This window comes from Bactrocera tryoni, chromosome 4 (genome assembly GCF_016617805.1).
Source record: "Bactrocera tryoni isolate S06 chromosome 4, CSIRO_BtryS06_freeze2, whole genome shotgun sequence".
Classification (NCBI taxonomy): Eukaryota; Metazoa; Arthropoda; class Insecta; order Diptera; family Tephritidae; genus Bactrocera; species Bactrocera tryoni.
In genome coordinates this window covers 5,060,329-5,082,106 of record NC_052502.1, presented here as the reverse complement: position 1 = coordinate 5,082,106, position 21,778 = coordinate 5,060,329, and the positions used below count along the sequence as shown (strand labels likewise).

At 39.0% G+C, this 21,778-nt stretch overlaps 3 protein-coding genes across 4 annotated transcripts; all 3 read left to right on the top strand.

The window, feature by feature from the left end:
* The first annotated feature begins 522 nt into the window (after nt 1–522).
* Nucleotides 523–8,013, top strand: LOC120775943 (regulatory-associated protein of mTOR-like). 2 transcript variants are annotated; one of them, XM_040106353.1, is made up of 5 exons: nt 523–863; nt 937–1,364; nt 6,780–7,141; nt 7,377–7,565; nt 7,634–8,013. In XM_040106353.1, exons 1-5 carry the CDS (start codon nt 644–646, stop codon nt 7,815–7,817), a joined length of 1,383 nt encoding a protein of 460 aa, XP_039962287.1. In that variant the 5' UTR covers nt 523–643; the 3' UTR covers nt 7,818–8,013. The 2 variants fall into 2 exon arrangements, with proteins under 2 accessions (XP_039962287.1, XP_039962286.1); XM_040106352.1 differs by lacking the exons at nt 523–863; nt 937–1,364; nt 7,377–7,565; nt 7,634–8,013 and adding exons at nt 1,390–3,961; nt 4,146–6,572 and having other exon boundaries at nt 6,780–6,873.
* Nucleotides 8,014–10,126: 2,113 nt separating this feature from the next.
* Nucleotides 10,127–17,232, top strand: LOC120775944 (protein THEM6). Its single transcript, XM_040106354.1, has 3 exons — nt 10,127–11,710; nt 16,257–16,471; nt 16,554–17,232. Exons 1-3 carry the CDS (start codon nt 11,560–11,562, stop codon nt 16,896–16,898), a joined length of 711 nt encoding a protein of 236 aa, XP_039962288.1. The 5' UTR covers nt 10,127–11,559; the 3' UTR covers nt 16,899–17,232.
* Nucleotides 17,233–18,902: 1,670 nt separating this feature from the next.
* Nucleotides 18,903–20,324, top strand: LOC120774451 (protein THEM6). Its single transcript, XM_040104099.1, has 3 exons — nt 18,903–18,991; nt 19,533–19,672; nt 19,734–20,324. The coding sequence occupies exons 2-3, from the start codon at nt 19,537–19,539 to the stop codon at nt 20,177–20,179; spliced, it is 582 nt and encodes a 193-aa protein (XP_039960033.1). The 5' UTR covers nt 18,903–18,991; nt 19,533–19,536; the 3' UTR covers nt 20,180–20,324.
* The last annotated feature ends 1,454 nt before the right edge of the window (nt 20,325–21,778 follow it).

The window sequence follows — 21,778 nt, the reverse complement described above, 5'->3', positions numbered from 1 at the left end:
AATATTTTTTAAATTGGATTTGTATTTAACCATGTATCTACTATATTACCGCTTATTGTAACTTAAAATACTACATATGTATATATTAATTGAATCCTAACACTCCTTTTACAGACGACAATCGTATCTACATTTTTAGGACTGTTTCCAATAGTTATATACAACAACCATACATCATTACTGTTTTAAGAAAACTGTTTAAGTCAAATAAAAATTATTGGATTAGCCTGTAATAAATTATACATTCTTTTCTAATTTTATAACTTTTTGTGAACATCAAAAAGTAACTACAATATGTGTACTTTTATTTATTTTGCATATAAACTTTAAAACATCATTTAAAAACGTCAAGTCTTACCAGAATTCGCTCCGTAATTACTCATTATTTTTAAAGCCGGTATTTGCCAGCACATCATTGTTTTGGATTTTGTGGGAGTTTGTCTCTTGTGCTGCTTTCATATGTATATATTTGTTAAGATTTGTTTACATATTTGACATTTCTTTTTATTCACTGTTTCTTGTTTCTTCTGTCGTGTGTAATTTTTATAATTTGTGTGTCCTCTCCTATTTTATAATTTAACTAAATTTCCTGTTTTATTTAATTGACAAATTTTTGCAACTATTCACGTGGAATACTGCAGAAATGATAAAGTGCCTAGTCCATTTGTTTTTGTTGATTGACATTGGGTGTCTTGTGCTACACGCTGTTGCTAAAACAGAGCAAGTTGCGTCGGATTCTGTAGAGCTGTTATTGGAGCCACAATGTTCACAACTAAAACGACAAGATATCGAGTCTCACCTATCTACGAAAACTCCTTATCGCGTTGTGGCAAACTTGGACGATAAACCCATCACGTATAGTGGTACGATGAATACAATATGGAAACTTAAAGCTACTATAATATAATTAATATTTAATTTCATCATCTTAAATAGAATGTCGACCAACTCGTATTTGGTCAGTGATAAGGCATGGTACGCGCAATCCCAGCAAAGAGCACATTGAGGGAGCAAAATCAAAGCTAGGTCGATTGAAGGAGGAGATTGTAACGAACCCTCAAACTAGGTTATGCCCTGAAGAATTGGCTCGATTACGTCGTTGGCGTTTTGATGTTAACAGCGAAGAAGAGAAATATCTTACCAGTGAAGGGGAGCAAGAGTTGGAGGAATTGGCAGAACGAATGCAAAAACGTTTTCCAAGCCTTTTAGTTGACGAGTATGATCCTAACCTATATTATTTTAAATATACGAAGACGCAGCGCACACTAAAGAGCGCAGAGAGTTTTACCTCTGGCCTTTTTGGAAGAGAAAACATTGCACCGATAGAATACCCAGAGGCTGTACATAAGGACCCAGTTTTAAGGGTGAGTGAATATATTTTCCTACCACCTAATCTTGTTGAATGTGATAAGTTTTATTTTGGAAAGTCTTAAATTCTATACCACATGTTAATTAATAGTAGTATGGAAATATTTCTTCGAGTAGTGTTAGGGTTAAAATTTGTATGCTGTGATAAACAACGGCAACTCTATCGGCTGAACTCAAATGTTATTGACGAAAGGGGCAAGCAAACACAAAAGACGCGAACTGCCAACTAAAGCAGAATAACCAATAAAACTTAATACAAACGTCAAATGCGGTAAGGAATTAAAAGAATGCTGCGTATTTTTCAGTCTAACGTGGTTTTCAATTAAAAGTAAAAAAATTGTGGTAATTAAAAGTTAGAAACGCATTAAAGTCGTTAAGTGCATACAAAATGCGCAAAAGTGATGTGTTATAAAGCGAATGTAACAAAAATTGTGCTTTGTTATTAGTCTCCATCGACAAATTGTATTGCTCTATGTATTGAACAGTTACGGGATATCGGGCTTAGGTGGGTCTGAGATATCCAAAAAGCGGCTTCAAAGTGTTGAGCATTATATACCGATCGACAAAAACTTTTGGACGCAGCTATATTTTTACATAGTGCAGAAGTTTTATAAGCAACTCAAATTTGGAAGTTCAGCCAGCTAATTGGGAAAATAAGTGTCACAGGCAAAGTCGGCCTAAAGTCGGTCAGGGTCATTTATAATCGACCTTTTGACAGACTGTTATTGATATTTGCAGTATATCAAAAGGAGTAAGCTGATCCCGAAATTTTGTATATAAATGGATAGTGTTCGCAATTATGGACGTCTTTCTACCTCAATGGTTAGCAGCAGGAAAACGTCGATGTCTGATAATCCACAAATGTTACCGATTCTGCAACAGTTGACAAATGGCTCCTTTGGTATTATAGTGCCTGACAAACATTGTCCACTCTGTTTTCAAGCTAAACGGCATCAAGAGAGAATAGAGGGCATAAAATGCAAAGCAGTGGCATGGCGCATACGAGAACGTATGAAAACCGCTAGTGTGGTGTTAGTGCTCTGCCTTAACATAGGCGTTGATCCACCGGACGTTGTTAAAATACAACCATGTGCACGCTTGGAGTGTTGGGTTGACCCGTCTTCTGTATCAGCACCAAAAGCTATGGAACTGATAGGTAATAATCTCCAAATGCAATATGAACGATGGCAGCCTCGTGCGCGTTATAAGAAATGTCATGATCCAACATCAGAAGATGTAAAGAAGTTGTGCACTTCATTGCGCCGCAATGCGAAAGGTGAGCGCATACTATTCCATTACAATGGGCATGGCGTGCCAAAGCCCACGGCAAATGGTGAAATTTGGGTGTTCAATAAAACGTTCACACAATACATACCTTTAAGCATATTTGAGTTACAAAGCTGGATGGGTGCACCATCAATTTACGTATACGATTGTTCAAACGCCGGCATAATTATAAATTCGTTCCAGCAATTTGCAGAACAACATGAAAGAGACTTAGAGAGATCTAGTCAACGCATTGGATCTGGGCAGGCATCTTCTCTGCTGACGCCATTTGTAAGCTATAAAAACTGCATACATTTGGCCGCCTGTTCGGTCAATGAGATATTGCCGATGAATGCCAATCTTCCTGCAGATCTCTTTACTTCCTGCCTAACGACGCCCATCAATATCGCATTAAAATGGTATACAATGCAGGAGAAATTCGAATTAGTACCGCTCATTCAAAGTGAGCAGGTCGATAAAATACCCGGAAAAGTAAATGATCGACGGACAATGATGGGCGAGTTGAATTGGATATTCACCGCAATAACCGACACCATTGCTTGGAACACGCTACCACGCGAACTATTTCAGCGCTTATTTAGGCAAGACTTGCTAGTTGCCAGTCTATTTCGCAACTTTCTACTTGCTGAAAGAATTTTACGTTCACATGATTGCACACCTGTTTCGCATCCAGCATTACCTCCCTGCTTTCGGCATCACATGTGGTCTGCTTGGGATTTAGTTGTCGATTACGCTTTACAGCAATTGCCTGAAATACTGGAGAAAGGTGCACCATATCGTCAATTACCATTTTTCGAACAACAACTAACGGCTTTCCAAGTTTGGCTCGATCGTGAATCCGAATCAAGATCTCCTCCAGAGCAGTTACCCATAGTTTTACAAGTTCTGCTGTCGCAAGTGCACCGTCTACGTGCACTAGAACTACTAGCACGCTTCCTCGACCTGGGTCCATGGGCGGTGAATTTAGCTCTGGGTGTAGGCATCTTCCCTTACGTACTTAAACTACTACAAAGCTCGGCGAAAGAGTTGCGTCCAGTACTGGTATTTATATGGGCCAAAATACTTGCAGTCGACCCAAATTGTCAGGTGGATTTGGTCAAGGAGCATAAATACTTTCTATCAGTACTACAAGATACATCAGTTTCCAAGGAACATCGCACGCTCTCCGCATTTGTGTTGGCTTGCATAGTTAATGACTTCTTGCTGGGCAAAACGAGTGCTTTGCAAGGTTCATTGGTGTCTATTTGTTTGGAACAACTGAACGACGAAAGTTGGCTGCTACGTCAATGGCTGGCCATATGCTTAGGTACGACAATGAAATGTATTTAGTTTTGTTAATGATTTGCTTCTATTCTGATGACTTGGAGTTTCCTTTTGATGTATAAAATTTTACGTCACATACTGTTTAACTAAGCTCATCAAAAGCTGTAGCAAATAAAATATACATACACTTACCAATTTCTCAACCATTTTTTTACTATTACACTCAGGAATGCTTTGGCAGAATTTTGAGAAAGCCCGATGGTCTGGTGTGCGCGACTTGGCGCACGAAAAACTGTATCCGCTACTTAAGGATCCCATACCGGAAGTACGTGCGGCTGCTGTCTTTGCGCTGGGCACTTTCATTAGTTCAGTCACGGATCGAGAGGAGCACGCCAATAATATTGATCGCATAATCGCCATTACTCTCCTGGATACAGTGGGTGAAGATATGTCACCTTTGGTGCGCTTAGAGTTGGCGGCAGCTCTACAATGGATGGTGCTGTTATTTGAGTCGCAGTTCGTCACTGTTTACATGCAAGAGCAAATGAGTAGTTCGAATCCCGCTTTGGCACTAACCACATCCGTGAGCGGTAGTGAGCGCAGCGCCAGCATAAGTCATGGCATGACAAATACACCCAGCCCATCTATTGTACACCACTCGACGCACAGTTTGGAACGCCATGTGTCTATGCGTCGAGGCGCTAGCTCCAGTTCCATATCAAACATGGTCTCCAGTGCCATACCATTTCAGTCGATATTTTTGCGTCTGTGGCAAGGTATTTACAATCTAGGTCATGATCCTTTTCCGGAGGTGGCGGAAACGGCGCAGAAAATCATTGCTTACGTTCGTGACAAGTCGGTTGATTTGATTACCGCCAAAGAAGCTACAAGTGACAAGTGCAATTCAAGTGTCAGTTTGCCACCGAGTCCGTCAACGCGTGGCAATTTTTTGAGTGGAGAGTCACCGCCAGTATGCGGCGGCGGTACACAAGTGGGACACCCAAATATCAGCAACTGGGCAAACAAGTTCCGCAATTCAAAGTTGCTACCTGCCAATGTAATAAACAGTGGCGAACGCAAGATGCGGACGACCTCGATGGGCGATGAAACGGACAGTTGCGCACAACTAAATGGTAGTCGCAGTACGGGCATGTTGGGCGTTGGCAATGCCGTCGGTGGAGTGGCTGGCTTAAGTATCAATGCAGTAGGCGGCAGTGGTAGCGGCGAGGGTTCACGTTCAGCACATAGTAGCACGAGCGAAAACAACTACGAACCGAAATTCGTGCTTAAGCCAATTCTGCAAACTGAGTTCATATCATGGGCCAATTCGTACTTCATGCGACCTGGAAAGAATCGCTATGCCTCCGCAGAAGGTACAGAAGGACAGCAGGTGTTCCCCGCCGACACGAATTCGCCTGAGTTACGCTCTCGCCACTTTCGTTTTCATCGTAACGAGCTGATACGTCGGCAAGCGAAAGAGCAACACATACGCGGAAGCCGCATTGATACCCAAATATGCATGCTGAAGACCCAGCACACGCCTGCCATTGTTAAATTACTGCCATACGAGCCGCAACTAGCTGTAGCCTATAAAGAAAAGGTGCTCGTTTACGATTGGGCTCGGAATTCGGTGCGATCCTATATACCACAGGCGGGCAGCAGTGCGGCGACGCGTAACCATGTGGGTGAATCCGGTGGAGCGTCCTCGTCGCCATCTGCACACTTGCAGCATCATCAGCAGCAATATTTACAACAACAACAGCAAAGCTTAACATCTCGCGTTAGTGCCATTGAATTCTTGAATGCCCAGGACATCGGTTTGATACTGGTCGGTCACGAGGACGGTGTGGTGCGAGTTTGGCAACCCGGCACAGACGATCATCCAGAGTCGCAGCTAATCACTGCCTTCGAGGGCATACCCGCAATGAACGCCGCCTACACTAGTTCCTATGGAAGTGGCGGCAGCGGCAGTGGCAGTGGCTCTGGTTCGTCCTCCCTGAAGCACCGTCGTGATATGATGCGCACGGGCATAGTCACTGCTTGGCAGCAATGTCGACAGCACTTGGTGGTGGGTGGTGGAATTTCGCGTTACCTACGGATTTGGGACGTTGAACGTGAGCTGAAGTACTGTGACATACCGATCGGCAGTGAGACGAGTGTACAAGTGCTGGCACCATTCTCATATAATCTAAACAGCAGCATTGTGGTGGCGGGTTGTGCTGATGGGAGTGTGCGCCTGTTCGATAAACGTCAGTCGCCGCAAGAGTCGCGGATTTGTGTCTTTCGGGAGCACACCGGTGCCATATTATCTGCTTGCATGAAGGAGAATCAACCAATGCTGGTCACCGGTTGTTCACAAGGTCGAATGCGTGTCTTCGATTTGCGGCAAGCAGCTGCAGTGCAGAGCTGGGAGGCGAACGTTGATGTGGCCGTGATTGCTAGTCATCCGTCAGCAGACCTCTTGGCGTGCGGCAGTGCCCAGGGCATTGCGCTGCATCAGGAGAACGGGCGAGCGCTCAACACATTGCGCGGCAATGAGGGCTTTATGGGCACGAAAATAGGCTATCCGACCTGCTTGTCGTTCCACTCGCACAAGGCCGCGCTGGCGGTGGGTTGTGTCGACAACACAGTCGTCGTTTACGAACCTGCTGCAGGTACATGAATCGGGAGAAATGATGATCTGTCAATTTGACAGTGGTTTTGAACAGACTTGTGAAAATAAAAGTTTCATAACAAAATGTTTTATTATGATTATGTTGTACTAGTTTGGTGTATGTATGCATGGATACCTTTCTTAGTTATTTGATTATGTTCCTATTTTTGTTGTTAATTTTTACTCTAATCTCTTTGTTTCCTTGCAGTTTTATAAACTTTGCAGCAAATGGAAAATCGATGTTGATAAAAATCCAAAGACATTTGACAATTCAGAGCGTTTCCTGCACGAACCCGAAATAATTGATGCCGTTAACTACATTCGTCGTCGCACACAAATTCAAAATATTACAGCCGAAGACGCAAAGCTCATGTATACGATATGCGGTTTTGAGACAGCTTGGTATCGGGGTCAAGAACCTTCTGTGTGGTGTAGTCTATTCAATCGGGACACAATTAAAGCTTTCGAATTTTTCGAAGATCTAGAGTATTTTTGGAATGACGGCTATGGTTATGAAATCACCCATCGCATGGCCTGTGCAGCGATTAAAAATATGTTTGAACATATTGAGTGAGTACTCGTAGTAGGAGTAATCTAGTGTAAGGCGAGGGAAAATATTTGAAATTAATTAATAATGCATTATATTTTCTTTATTTCGAATACATTCTCAAAACTTTCGACTCTTTTATTAGTTTGTTATAAACATTTTCTAACTAAATTTGCTAAAAATTCCTTTTGTAGTCACTTAAATAAATTTCTGTCCTCAGAATTTATATTTAAATAATTAATTTTTTGTTCGTTTTAGTCCGAATTCCAACAAATCGAATGCTACATTTTACTTTACTCACTCTGGCACTTTGTTGAAGGTTTTAGCTCATCTTGGTCTCTATAAAGATGCCGAGCCTTTGACATATCGTGATTTTGGGCGTGAACGCGCCTGGCGTACTAGCCTGATCGACGCATTCGCCACGAATTTAGCTTTTGTGCTGTATGAGTAAGTGAATCGAAACATTAAAATTTAATATTTGTCTGACACCCAATGATAATCCGCCCGCTTCTTAGGTGTAATAAAGAAAATGGTCCCATGGTATTAACGTTGCATCAAGAACGTCCGATTCGCTTGCCCGGCTGTCCACAAGATCAAGATCTCTGCAGCTTAAAAACGCTAAAAGAACAATATGAACAACATGTGTCAAGTTGTGATTTTGATGAGCTTTGTCATATTCATCAGCATGACGAGAACTAAGCAGTTTATTATAATGAATATAAAGAAACTCCAATGACAGAGGTTATCTATCTTAATATACCAGTAATTAAATTAAGTTGTTGTCCTTGATTAATCGGCTACGAATTGTGAATTAACTGTTACTTGTGTTGTGTGCTTGGAAACTGTCAAATGTCTTGGATTAACAAATGTGTAAAAACACAAATGAAAAAGGAACTAAAACAGCGACGCAACTAATTTAGCTTATACACATACACATAATAAATTGATAACGACGCTGAAATGCATATACACACAAATAAGTTTACAAACATATTTACATAGTTATATAGGAATGGTTTATATAAAAAAAGTAAGAAACACATGTATAACGAAAGAAAAAAAATTTAATATTAAGCTAACTAATGCATAAATATTTCGGCTCATATGTAAATATACGACGGCTAATGTACACCTACACACGTACATTTATGGAGTGCAATTAAGTTAAATAGTGATTGTAGTGATTATCTTATGCAAGAAAAAACGACAACAGCAGCTTTATTGTAACTTTATGTTTAAGTTACCGCAAAGTGAAACATTTATTTAATTAATATTTGATAATTTGTATATTAAAGTGCGTTATATATTCTTGAACACACAAAGCCACATCGAGTTTTTGTTTTTTTATACATATCACAAGAGTTTTTTCATATAATTTTTTTTATAAAAATTAGCCAGTATGAAGTCGGTTGCGGAAATTTAGCAAAACTAATCGCTACAGTGTTGAATAACAGTGATTTAATATATTTCTTGATAACTGTAATTCATGCTTCTCAAGGTGAGTGCAAGAACTCTCTTAGTTGCAAGTGTGTGGTAACTTAATAAAACAGCAGCCAAATTGAAAATATAACCTCAAAATTGCATACAGTGAAAAGCTTACAATTGGAGTTGTAAATTTTTATATAACAATTAGACATAATTTGCGCAAATAGCATAAAATATGGGACGTGAAATATAACTCTAAATTTAATATTTATGAACAATATATATTAATTGATAAAATGCCTATTGTCAGCCAAAAGTAGTAAGGCGCATTTTCGTTTAAGAGAAATTTGAAATTATATGCGTGAAGTGCGCATTTAAGCAACAATCGCCTGATTTAAAGAAGCAAAATATAATCATAAAAAATGACATAAAATTGCTGTCTAAGCCAACATACTCATAACTTAACGCACACAGAAACCATAAGGACAACAGTTGTGAGTGGACGTTGTGCAAAAGCAATAAAAAAAAAAAATAATTACAAATTTACTTGAAATGCATTGCTGAGGAATCCACTTAACTCGCATTAAATGTTATTGAGTATTTGTTGCGGTCGAGTGAGAGTCAAAATAAAATTTGTTGGTTATAATTTTTTCTTTTACCTATTTTCATCGATCTTACTGTTATTTTTCAGTTAAACTGAAACAAATCGAACAAAAGCATAATATACACAAACCGTTACATTATAAAGAATTAGTTTCCGCCGTCAGAGTTATACAAATATTTTATAACTGTTAACAGACGATTATTGTTTGCAATTCCCTTGTAAATTTGCCTGCCCATCAAACGCCCCTCTAAGCTTACCGCCTAAAGCATAAATAAAGTGTTCAATAATAAACCTGTAATAATTTAAATTCCGTGTAAAGTGCGCCTTTTATTGATTTATAAATACATATACACACATAAATATTAATAAGATAAATATTATTTACTTGTGGTAATTACTTGCAATGTATAAACTACTTAACTAACATTTTTGAAAAATAAATTAAGAAACAAATATGGAAGCAGATGTTTATATTTCTGTTAGATAAAACATGAAAAATGAAGGAAATGAGGTTATGGAGGCTTCTTAAGCACAACTCTAGGCTCGCAACTCATGTGGCCAAGCGCCTAAAATGCTTTATGAAAAATTGATGAAATCTTTAGTCGCATGCTGAGCCACCTCTGATGATGTTTTAGAAGCGGCGTAAGGTAGTGCGAACATATCTACAAACTATGTATGTATGTATACGCAGCCTTGTGGTAGGTTAGTCATTCAGCACTTTTGTCTGGCGCTGTTTTCCACTCGGCTAAGAAATCACAATATCTTTTATTATCAGCTTTCTCGGTTAGTTCCGCCTTTTCCTTTCACAATAAATAAACGTTTGTATTTTGTTATTGTTATTGTTGCTACAGTACAAGTCTCCCACGTGTTGCACGCTCTTTCGTCTCACTAATGCGCAGACGCTTACAAAGAGCAGAGAAAATGTCAAAATTTTCACAATAATAATCCTGAGGGCCCAACATTTTTTCGACCTCAAATTGCTTAGTAGTTATTTAGTTGTTGCCACGAAATGCTGCGCTTCAGAAATAAGTGAAAATCGTAGAGAATTTCTAGAATTAAATACTTAGTACTTATTATGCATATGCAGACCCCCAAATTGGTATTTAGTGGTGGTGAAATTGACGTCGACGAAAGTTTTTTGTTTGTCACATTTCGTTGTGTGCTTTTAGGCGTGTAAAGTGAGAAACTTTCTGCAAACAAGAAGTATGCAAAAGCGAGCAAGCACTTCCGCAAATTATTGTATACAAAGTTTTTCGGTCAATATATCAATTATTAGCACTCCTTAAAAGTGTATACACAAATGCATACATACGTAGGTATGTGAGTAGAAGAATTTCATTGTGTACACAAAATAAAGCAAGAACTATGGCAGTGTGATGCACAAAAACGGCAACAATTATTAAATTTGAATTCGTACAACTTCTACACTAACAATTTCACACACATATGCATAACATTGCTTGCAACATCACCTGACCTGTCGGGTGTGAATAAGGCTTCGAGGAATTGGCAGTGGCAACTAGCAGAAACAAGTAATATAGAGCAATTGTAGTAAACTGAGTGACTAAGTGTGCTTACACTTACTTACATATATACAGTTATGTTTACATAAGTGTGTGTTGTAAGTGTGCGCTCTTCCGCTTCCACTAAGCGTCAAGATGACACTGAAATGAAAAGGATCATGACCCACTTTTGATAAGCGCGAAAGAAAAGGCAAACAAATTGACAGTAAAGATAATAAAAAAACAAAAACAATCAAATGATATTTTGAAGTCTAAAGAATAAGAAAGTGGAAAATTCAAAATCCTGGTAAAGTGGCACAACAGTAGTGAAAAAAATAATTAAAATGTAGATTTCACTAACAGTAAATTAAACTTACACTTGTTAATCTCCCACCAAATGCCAAAAAGCAAAAACAAAAGAAATTATAAATGAAAATATTTTAGCAAATAATTATTTTAATTAATTGAAATTATACGGCAAAACTTACAGAAAGTACAAAACTCACTCGAAAAAACAAAAAAAAAAAACTAAATTAAACCTACACCGTCAGAGTCACCCTTTGGTGGAGCCGTGAATCCTTTTTGATTGTGCAACGAAGCCACTGCAATGCATAGAGTAATTACAGTTTCGAATCCATATTAGTGCAGCTAATTATACATAAGCCAACCGCAATTAAAAGTAACAACAATAACAACATAAAATGCTGTAGTGCAACTGCTCGCTTGTCACGCTAGCACATGGAAAGGCAGCCGATCAAATAAAATTTGTTGCTCCTTCGAGTTGGTTCCGGTGCCGGTTTTAGCACGCAAGTTCGGCTTATTTAAGCACACAAACATCCACTCATATATAAGTGCATATACATACATATATATAGTTATATTTTGGTGGTAAACTTATACGCTTCCGATTATGCTGCCTTGGTGGTGTTGCTTGCTGATTACTGGGCTGGTGCTCTATGCCCTCTTCGAACTTCATTACTTCCTGCGAATGTGCCTTTGTGTGATTCTGGCGCGCTTCGTCAAGCGAAAGTGCCATATTTTGGAGACGACCACAGTTGGCGGTGAGTTTTGCTGAAAAACACCAAATATTTATTGTAAAAATGTCAAGCAAGTTAGGGCTATGTTCGTGGTCAGCCGAATATTGATTATAAAAAGAATTTGGAAAGCCGTTCATTTACTTAATTTGCAAGTATATACCGAAAAGAGGAGCAGAACATAAGATAGTATAGTTATATATTACGACTAGGTGTTGACTAAGTTTTGGTCCGAGATTTTTACACCGGAAAATCTCCTCCACGGGGGTGCAGACTGGGCAATGGAATCGCTGCCATCACCGTTTCGGCTTGGCAACTGGTTTACTTCTTAGATCAGGTCTGGGCGATGAAGGCAGGCGGCGTCTAGCTAAAGCAGAGGTATATATCCATATATAACTTGGTCTTGCTAACGAGACTGGGGGAGTAGAATGTAATTTGGTACCTGGTGGTGGCGCTAAGGGTGCTGGTTCGGCATTGAAGACCAGACCCAGGGCAAAACCCAGCAAGGAGGAGTTGAACGCGAAAGCTATATATAAAGCGGCGGTCAATGTCAATGACAGACTAAACTGCAATACCAACCGGACGAAAGAAGAAAAAGCGAGGTTCGCTTCTGCTGCCGGAAAAAATGTAGGAAGACCGACCTTACTATCATAGTTCTCGTACAAGGATCCACGTACTGCACGATAGTGAGTTTATTCTAAACTTGGTCTAAGACTGGAAGTCGTGAGCTGCTTGAGCCATATGTATGGCCCAAGTGAATGGCGCTCAGAGAACCTTTCTCACTAGCGCGAACTTCTACACATAACTCTATCCCAAAAGGATCGACACACACCACCACTTCGTCGATTTCAAAGCAGCTTTTGACAATAAGAAAGGGAGCAGCCTTTATGCTGCTATGTCTGAATTTGGTATCCTGTGTAACTGGCGTTGAGCAATACCAAAAGGTTAGTCAAGATCGGGAAGGACCTTTCCGAACTGATCGATACCAAACGATGTTTTATACAAGGCGACTCCTTGTCGTGCGACTACTTCAATCTACTCTTCGAGGAAATAATTCGAGCTGTAGAGTTTAATCGAGCAGGTACAATCTTTTATAAAAGTGTACAGCTGCTGGCGTACGCTGTTAGTTTTGCTTTCTCTAGACTGGATAAGGAAGCGAAGCAAATGGGTCTGGTAGTGAACGAGGGCAATACGAAATATCTCCTGTTATCAAACAAACAGCCGTCGCATTCGCGACTTGGCTTCCACGTCACTACTGACAGTCATAACTTCTCGAAGCCGTAGAAAATTTCACCTATCTTGGAATCAGCATTAATTAACACCAAAAACAATGTCCGCCTCGAAATCCAACGCAAAATAACTCTTGCCAGCAGTTGCTATTCCTGACTGAGTAGGCAATTGAGAAGTAAATTCCTCTCTGAACGAACAAAGACCAAACTCTAAGTCAGTCTATTCTTATAAAGATTCTGCGGTAGATTTATGATGATTTATAAATACCGCAGTCGATGGAGCGATGAGCAGTACGAGATGTACAACGGCGGCAAAGTCATGTCGTCCGAAAGGATGAAAACACTCCAGCTCTGAGAGTATTCGATGCGGTACCCACTATGTAGGAAAGACTAGGCAGAGAAAGACCTGGTTACATTTGGAATCTCTCAAGTGGCGCCAAACAGTGAAAAGGAAGAATGACTGATCACGTAAGCGCGGTCTACGCCAATAAAGAATTCAATTGAAAAGTTGAAAATTATTATAAAACCTGTGGACCAGAACTGAAGTTTAAAGAAGTATATTAGTATCATGGAGACCTGAATTGGTCGGAAATCTTCTGATTCTTCGTTTGGAGTACGAAAATTTTGCTTTGAATATATGAGTATAAAGTATTACAAAAGCGTATTATTTAAAAGTTGGAATAATTGAAGATATGCCATAAATCTGACCTCGAACACCCTAGAACTTGTTATAAGATACTTTCATTGTTGCCGTTGAAATTCTTGACTTATTTGCGCTTTAACAGCGGAACAAACATACATATTTAACGATACATTTTTGTTCTCAAAACTAGTGGAATTAGCGTAGAAAACATGGAAATGAAAATGTTCTGATGGAAGCTATGCACTAGGCACATTTGTTGCAAAGTGCCGTTAAAGAATGTATACTAGAAACTTTCGGTATTTCAGCTGCGGTTGCCACATGTGATTGACACGTGCACTTGCGCTTACGTAAGCGCCATTACGAGCATTATTTGCCATTGTCTGCATTCTCAAAGGGGCCTATAGGGAAATTTTAATTTGGAAATATTATGCATGACTGTTACTGGTCTATAATATCTATAAAATTGCAAATAATAAATATTCTAGTGTTTAATATTATATTAGAAAATAACTGAGTATACAGATTAATGACTCTTGTAGTGAGTATCAACAGCCATTATATTTAGTAAATATTTCTAAAAAGCTTTTCAGCAGGGTGAGAATATCACATTCGTATGCGTTTCTTGCATGGCGCTATTCTCTACTCGATTTCCATTTGCGTTTGCTAAGCAATAGGAAAAACATTCTATACTTTCGGAGGTTTCACTTTTCATTTTCTATGTTTGTGTAATAAACGAAAGTGTTCGCCATTTCTCCATCAAAACCATATCTACATTAATCTATGTATGCTTTGTGCGTGTGTGTGTCTGTGTGCCTTGGAGTGAATATTTCTCAGCCACTTCGACGTTGACATTTATTATCGCAATAAGCTTTGGTGGCGAGCAGCGCACCGCGTGAGTCGTAACCCTGCGAATGAGGCATCCTATTACTCATTTAAGTGATTAGTTTAGCCAAGTTCAAGGTAATGCCGTTGAAGGAATGTAAATGTATGAATAAATGTTATTATTGACACCAATCGCGTTGCATTAGTATTCAAGTACAATACATTTGTATGCATGACTGTTACTTTTAAGAGCTAGGAAGGCATAGAAATTGTGCAAAAATGTCTGTAGGGACTTGGTGCTTACACTGCGTATACGTAACTCTTTACTTGCTGAAATGATGATTTGTTCGAGACTACTATGCGTATACGTAATATTAGGGATTCACTTAATATAATAATAGTTGAGAAACCGATCTGAAATCTTGCACATGTGCATTTCTCTCCAAAAATTTGTATTGTCTAAGGCAAAAATGCGATGTCCGAAGAAATTGTTTAGATCCGATCACTATATGTAGCATATTGCTGCCATACAAACTGAACAATCGGAATCAAGTCCTTGTGTGAAAATCTTTTTATTTGATGAGATATCTTTACCAAATTTTGCATATATTAATTTCGGAGACAACGCTATAATATATGAAGAAATTTTTTATATCAGACTACTATAGCATAGGAATGCCTTGGTTGGAAAACTTTTTTATTTGACAAGGTATTCTTATAAAATTTGGCAAATATGACTTTCTAAGACAACGCTACAATATCTGATATTTCACCTTTGGTGCTACCGAAGTTAACATTTTTTATTGTTTTTAATAAAATAACGGGGTTTTCAATAAGGACGCTACAAAAGTAGACAAAGAAGTACGCGTAGTGTCGAGAATATTGGTTCTTAAGCGTTGGGCATCTCTTTGACGTCGTTGTGGCGAATTTTGTGAAAAGATCTTGACCTACATCCTTATAAGATCAAGTTGACGCAAACACTGAAGCCGCTTGATCATCAGAATCGTTGTATGTTCGTGAATTGGACTGGGCAACAACTTGAAAATTTCATCTAAAAATCATCTTCAGCAATGATGCTCATTTCTGGCTTCGTCAATAAGCAAAATATGCGTTATTGGTCAGGCAACAATCCACATCTACTTCGATAGAATTACGGTTTGGGGCGGTTTATGGGCTGTCCGCGTCATTGTGCCGTACTTCTTCCGTGATGATCAAGACTGCCACGTTACTGTGAAGGGGAATCGCTACCGCTCAATGATAACCGATTATTGTTGGCTCGAATTGAATGATATGGACTTGGACAACATGTGGTTTCAACAGGACGGCGCTACAACCCACACAGCGAATGTCATAATCGAGCCAAGTTTGTTGAACGTATTATCTCACGAAATGGCACAGCCAATTGGCTGCCTGGGTCGTGCGATTTGGCACCTTTAGATTATTTCCTCTGGAGCTACGTCAAGTCTATGGTCTATGCCAAGAAGCGACTGATGAACTTCGTACGAATATCGAACCTCAAATTGCAACAATATCGGCTGATTTATGATTGAAAATCGTCGAAAATTGAGTTCCCGTGGTGGACATGCGAAAGAAATCGAGTTTCATATAGTATGGTATCGAATGTACTATTACAGGAATAAAGAGTTTCATTGATATTCCAAACCTTTTTTGTTTTATTTAAAACTCTTGTTATTGAAAACCCCTTTAGAAGAAATTGTGAGAAATAAAATTTAAGATAAAAAAGTTTAACATCTAAATTTTTAAAGTCTATAACTATTTTCGAAACACCGAGCCACTAAAATATTAACTTACGCATTTATTTTCACCATGTATTCGATAATATCTTATTAACAGAAAATAATTTTTAATTTTTACGTAGGTCTCTGCCTCACCAACGACATCGATTGGCTGCTCTATCACATGAACAATGCGCGCTATTTGCGCGAACTGGATTTTGCCCGCGTGGATTTCTACGAGCGCACAGATTTGTACCGCACCATAAAACGGAAGGGTGGCTCAGTTTTTCAGGGGGCAGCCACCATACGTTATCGGCGATTTATCAGACCCTATCACCGTTTTCACATACAATCGCGTGTGAGTACCACCTTAAAAAAAAAATACCCTAAAATTTCTACTTTTTTGTAACGCTGCTCATCCTCTCATTTCCTTTTTGCAGATCATCTACTGGGACGATCAGTCCGTTTACATGGAGCATCGTTTCGTGCGGCCCTCCGATCAATTTGTGCACGCCATTGCAATTTGCCGGCAACGCATTGTCGATTGCTCCGCGGAGGAGGTGATGAATGACCTGCTGGCACCCAAAAGTATGCAACTGCAAGCGTCGCACAACACGGTGAGCTCCACAGTGAGCCTGGACAATAGTGCGGTGACCACAACAAATCTGGATGTGGCTGAGAATGGGCAGACGCGCGTCAAGTTGAAACCCGATGTGCCGCCAGAGATACAGAAGTGGATTGAGTACAATGATTTGTCAAGCAAAAATTTACGCTCGAATTGCTGATAGTTGCGGTTGAACGAAATACCGAGCTCTTTGCTTATGATTATGAATGTCTAAATACTCGAGTAAAACCCCATACATACATATGTACATAGATGCATATGTAACTGCACTTATTATATAGCAAGAATATGCCTAGATGAAAGAATTATTTATTTTTTGAGCTCATTAAGAAAAATATTTAATTAAGTTTTAGTTAATTATTTTTTTATAGCCGAATTATATGTGAAGCGCTAAAGCGATGTAGCTGTGTATGCCAATCTCTAATATAATCTACCTTTACTACTTGTATGTGTAAATGTATGCAAAAAAATACAAGTAAATTTGTAGAACATAATGCGGAGCGTTTTATTTTGAAAGATAAAAATGGGTCCTTATTTACTTACTAAGGTTATAAATATGTGAGTTTGTTTGTTACGCTTTCATGTTGAAATCCCTTAACCTATCTACATCTACAATTTTTTTTCACATACTCATAATAGTAGGTATTAAAAAGAACATGGGACAGTCCGATTTCGCAAATTTTCGCATTGTAACATAAGAGTATGAAAATAATGCAACGTGCATTGTCGAAATCGCTCGGTCAAGTCCCAAGATATGGATTTCACCAAAAAGTGGGTGGTACCACACCCATCGTCCAATTTTTACATCGGCTCCCATAAAACCAACTCATACCATCTCAGAGGCAAAATGTATTGTCTCTGGTTAGTTATTGATTTATCGCGTTTTTAGAAGTTTTGTTGCATGGTGAGTGAGCGGGGTTATCTTCCGATTAAATCCATTTTCACACTGTCGATAGAAGTTCTAAAAATATTTATGTGTGGCGAATTTGGTTATTGTAGCTTTATTTGTTTACAGGTGATCCTTGCAACTGCGATCGCCTGTATCAAATAACAGTTTTGTATCTAAAAACAGTGCTTAGTTATGGCACTTTATATGTTTTCGGCTGATAGTGATTTGTGGGCGTGGCAGTGGTCCGATTATGCCCATCTGCGAACTCGTAATTCTTTTGTTTCATGAAGATATATCAATTTTTACTCAAGTTACAGCTTGCTGGGACGGACGGACAGACAGACAGTCAACCGGATTTCAACTTATATACAAGTATAACCCTATATCTATCTCGCTTAGTTTTAGGCGATACGTACAATCGCTAGGTGAACAAAACTATTATCATCTATCTTATCTGTAGCAACTGGTTGCAAGAGTATAAAAATATATCTTAGGCAATCTTTAATTTTAGCAAATACAAGCTTAGTGCTGTCTAGGTGAACATTGGCAAAAGAAAAAGCATCTTAAGACAAAACTCGTACATAGACAAATCCTCATCTAAATATATACTCTACTCATTTCATGGCACATAGTTCATATGTAACTGATTGAATATCGATTGAGCGCCTGCTTTCCTACAATTCCGTGGGTTTCTCCAGATTCTGACTAGGACATTTCGTATATTACAGACATTTTTGAACAGAAATAGTTCAACCTGCAACTGTTGAGTATATCTCTGAAACATGGAGACGCTTATTAAAACTTTTGTCGTCCTTTGGAGGCAGGTCAATACTGGTACGTTTTCCAATTTATAAGCTTATGACAGATAAAATAGTTGTAATATTATCTTATATTTTTAGCAACCTAACGGTGTAGAGAATCACTCACTCACTACATTTCTTCAGTTAGATCGAAGCCTACTTTTATATTTTAAGTATCTGCAATACTGATAGTAGGGTAGTCATCAACGTAGAGAATGGTAAAAAGTGCTCTTTCTCGCCATTCATACTCATCAAAAAGTTGAAGGGCTGATGAAGAAACCGGTTGCATCAAAAATGCTACAACAAAATAATCTTTACTAGCTCGTATTGTATGAGAGAAGACGAGTAAACCACATACATACATACTTGTACATATGGCAGCCGGCGGTTGGGCACACAGCTGATGAGCACACTCACTACATGCTCTCTGGACTTTTACTTTTCTTTTAGACTTACTTGGTGCTATATAGTGCTGTTGTTATAGACTTTCAGCGATTCACTTAGTTTTGGCGTGTTGTGGCAAGCGGACGTGTGAAGAAGCAAACAACGAACCATAAAAATCAGGTAATTCAGTATTCATGAGTTTAGAGACTGGCAGGTATAGGTGTTTATGTCTTTTTTTCAACGCGAACTAGACGTGTGTTGCAATCCATTCATTCGAGCTTTTTGAATTGAATTCGTATAAATTTCGAATATTAATTTAAATTTGGGGCATATGTCAAATCGATTAATTAAGTATTGCTGCAATCGGCATGTTTATGCAAACAGCTGAGTTGGGAGTTCAGACAGGTGATTACAACAAAGAGCAAGCATGTTGAGAGTAAAGTGCGGCGGAATATACACAATATTTTGGTTGTATTTTCCGCTGATTTTATTAAAAATAAACACAATTTTTATTTTTTCAAGTTACTATGTGAAAAGTAAGCAATTTTTTTGCGTTTCATAAGAGTTGTGACCACCATTTAAGGCGTGCATTATTTACGGTTATCTGTTGTTATGTATTGCGACATACTCCAACTGTTGTGTGCACACATAACACATCTATGTTTGTAGTTGTGTGTGTTCGCTTGCTCATAATTGCTGCATCCATTTTATCTCTCTTCAGCGAGATGTCTTTCCTAGTTATACTGCTCATACTCTACATCATCTGGGATGTTAACTACTTCATTCGCTGCGTTTTCACTGTGCTGGCCGGGCGCCTGTTCCAGAGTAAACGCAAGGTCACTGATACCACAACCATCTATGGTAAGTTCAAGTACACATATTTTTATTTCATATTCAATATTTTTCAAACTTGCAAAAATAGGCCTCTGCACCTCACAGGATGTGGACATCTTCATACGGCACATGAACAACGCGCGCTATCTGCGCGAGCTGGACTTTGCACGTTTCCACTTCTATGCGCTGACCGGGCTCTATGAGCAAGTGCGCGAGCGCAAAGGTGGCGCCGTCCAAGGCGCTTCGAGTGTGCGCTATCGCCGCACCATACCCATTTTCCATCCGTACAAGATTCAAACAAAGCTGATTTGGTGGGATGAGAAGGCTATTTACTTGGAGCAATCATTTGTCACGCTCTCGGATGGTTTTGTGCGCGCTGTGGCGTTATCCAAGCAGTGCATCACCAATTGCGACGTCACCGAAATAATGAAGACCTTCCCTGAAGCGGCAACACGTCCGGAAATGCCGGCGGAGCTGAAACTGTGGTTGGACTCGATTGAGCTGTCGAGTCAGAAGCTGCGCAAGGATAAATGAGCGTGAGGCGGAGAGTGTGCTCTCTTTCTTAGTTTTTTAAACTCACTATTTGGGTGTTTAGGCTTATTTTTGTACCTTTTTTAACGATCCATTACTTACAATATGGACAGTGATATCGAAATAAAGTTTTTAATTATAAAAACAATTTCCCTTATATTTTTAATGGCATGCAAAGTTCAGAGTCGGAGCTTATAAAGCTTTTAAGTTCCAAAATTTGTTAAGTACGGCTGAATTAACAAACACCTTTGACTTCGAGCAATTATGAGGAAATGTGCATGCGTCTTTACGGGTATTTACCATATATTATGTATGCGCATGCATTTTATACTATAAGTGTTTGTACAAATATGTAATTGGCGATATGTAAATAGCCCATTAATGCTTCAATTATTCTGTAATGAGGGACGAATATTCAAAAGGGCATTGCAAATGCAAGCACACACGACTATTACAAAGATCAGGAACTATTTGTAAATGGAAAGAACTAAAAATATGTGCTAAAGGACGTTTTAATTATAGAACATACATTTTTTGATAAATCTGCCGCTTATTCAATACTTGCTTGTTGTCTATTATAGCCTGGTATCTTTTATGAGAACTTGCATCTATATCTTCCGCTGCGTAAAACTCGGTAAATCTGCAACAGAGACGTTTGATATGATGAAGTAGGCATACCCAGATGTTGCTTTAGCAAGAAGTGGTGTGTTTCGGTGGTACCAAGCCTTTTTGGAGGGCCGGGAAGAAGTCCCTGTTGAAGACCGTGCTGGAAGGCCTGCGACTTCGTCAAACACCGACAATGTGATGCGTGTAGGCAAAGTTTTGAACTAAGACCGTCGACTAAGTATTCGTTTCATTGACCAGATGTTAAATTTATCAGCCCGGCTCACACCGCCTTTCTTGTGAACAGCTACCTAACTAAGGCCGGCATCCCAACGCTTCCGCAGCCCAGATGTAGCCCCCCCGGACTGTTTTTGTTTCCTTGTCTGAAAAGGCCGATGAAAGGCAAGCATTTTGAGACGATAGAGTGGATCCAAGCAGCATGCACCTCGGCTCTTAAGGCTATTCCGAAGAATGCCTTCCGTGACGCCTTCAAGGCTTGGAAATCACGATGTCAGCACTGCATCGACGCAGAAGGAACTTATTCTGAAATTTTTTAAGAATTGTAACGATTGATTAAATACATTGTTTAAAATCGACTCAGTCAAAGTAATAGACTTTCTACTTTTTGGTGAAATCCCATATCTCGGGACAACCGATTTGACAAAATTTAGTACTTTACATTCTTCTCATGTTCTTATGTCAGGGTACCAAAATAGACGAAATCGGACAACAACCAGGCCCACTTTTCATATAGCAAAATTTTAAGTTCCATTTGATTCGTTCAGTTTCCAGTACACAAATCAAAAAAAAAAAAATAATAATATAACGGGATAAAACATTACACGAACAATGTTTTTAGTGTTTGTCACTTTATGACCAAAAATTGTTTAAGTCCAAAGAAAACTGTTCAAACACCTAGATACCGAAAATTTGGACCCCGGTAGCTATAGTTGACTTTTGATCGAAAATTTCGGTCAATGTGTGATATATATAACTGAA

Coding starts and splice junctions, on each gene's coding strand:
- LOC120775943 (XM_040106352.1), top strand. CDS start 2,149: ATGGATAGTGTTCGCAATTATGGACGTCTTTCTACCTCAATGGTTAGC. Junction 3,962..4,145: donor ATGGCTGGCCATATGCTTAG/GTACGACAATGA, acceptor TATTACACTCAG/GAATGCTTTGGCAGAATTTT.
- LOC120775944 (XM_040106354.1), top strand. CDS start 11,560: ATGCTGCCTTGGTGGTGTTGCTTGCTGATTACTGGGCTGGTGCTCTAT. Junction 11,711..16,256: donor GGAGACGACCACAGTTGGCG/GTGAGTTTTGCT, acceptor ATTTTTACGTAG/GTCTCTGCCTCACCAACGAC. Junction 16,472..16,553: donor GTTTTCACATACAATCGCGT/GTGAGTACCACC, acceptor TCCTTTTTGCAG/ATCATCTACTGGGACGATCA.
- LOC120774451 (XM_040104099.1), top strand. CDS start 19,537: ATGTCTTTCCTAGTTATACTGCTCATACTCTACATCATCTGGGATGTT. Junction 19,673..19,733: donor TGATACCACAACCATCTATG/GTAAGTTCAAGT, acceptor TTGCAAAAATAG/GCCTCTGCACCTCACAGGAT.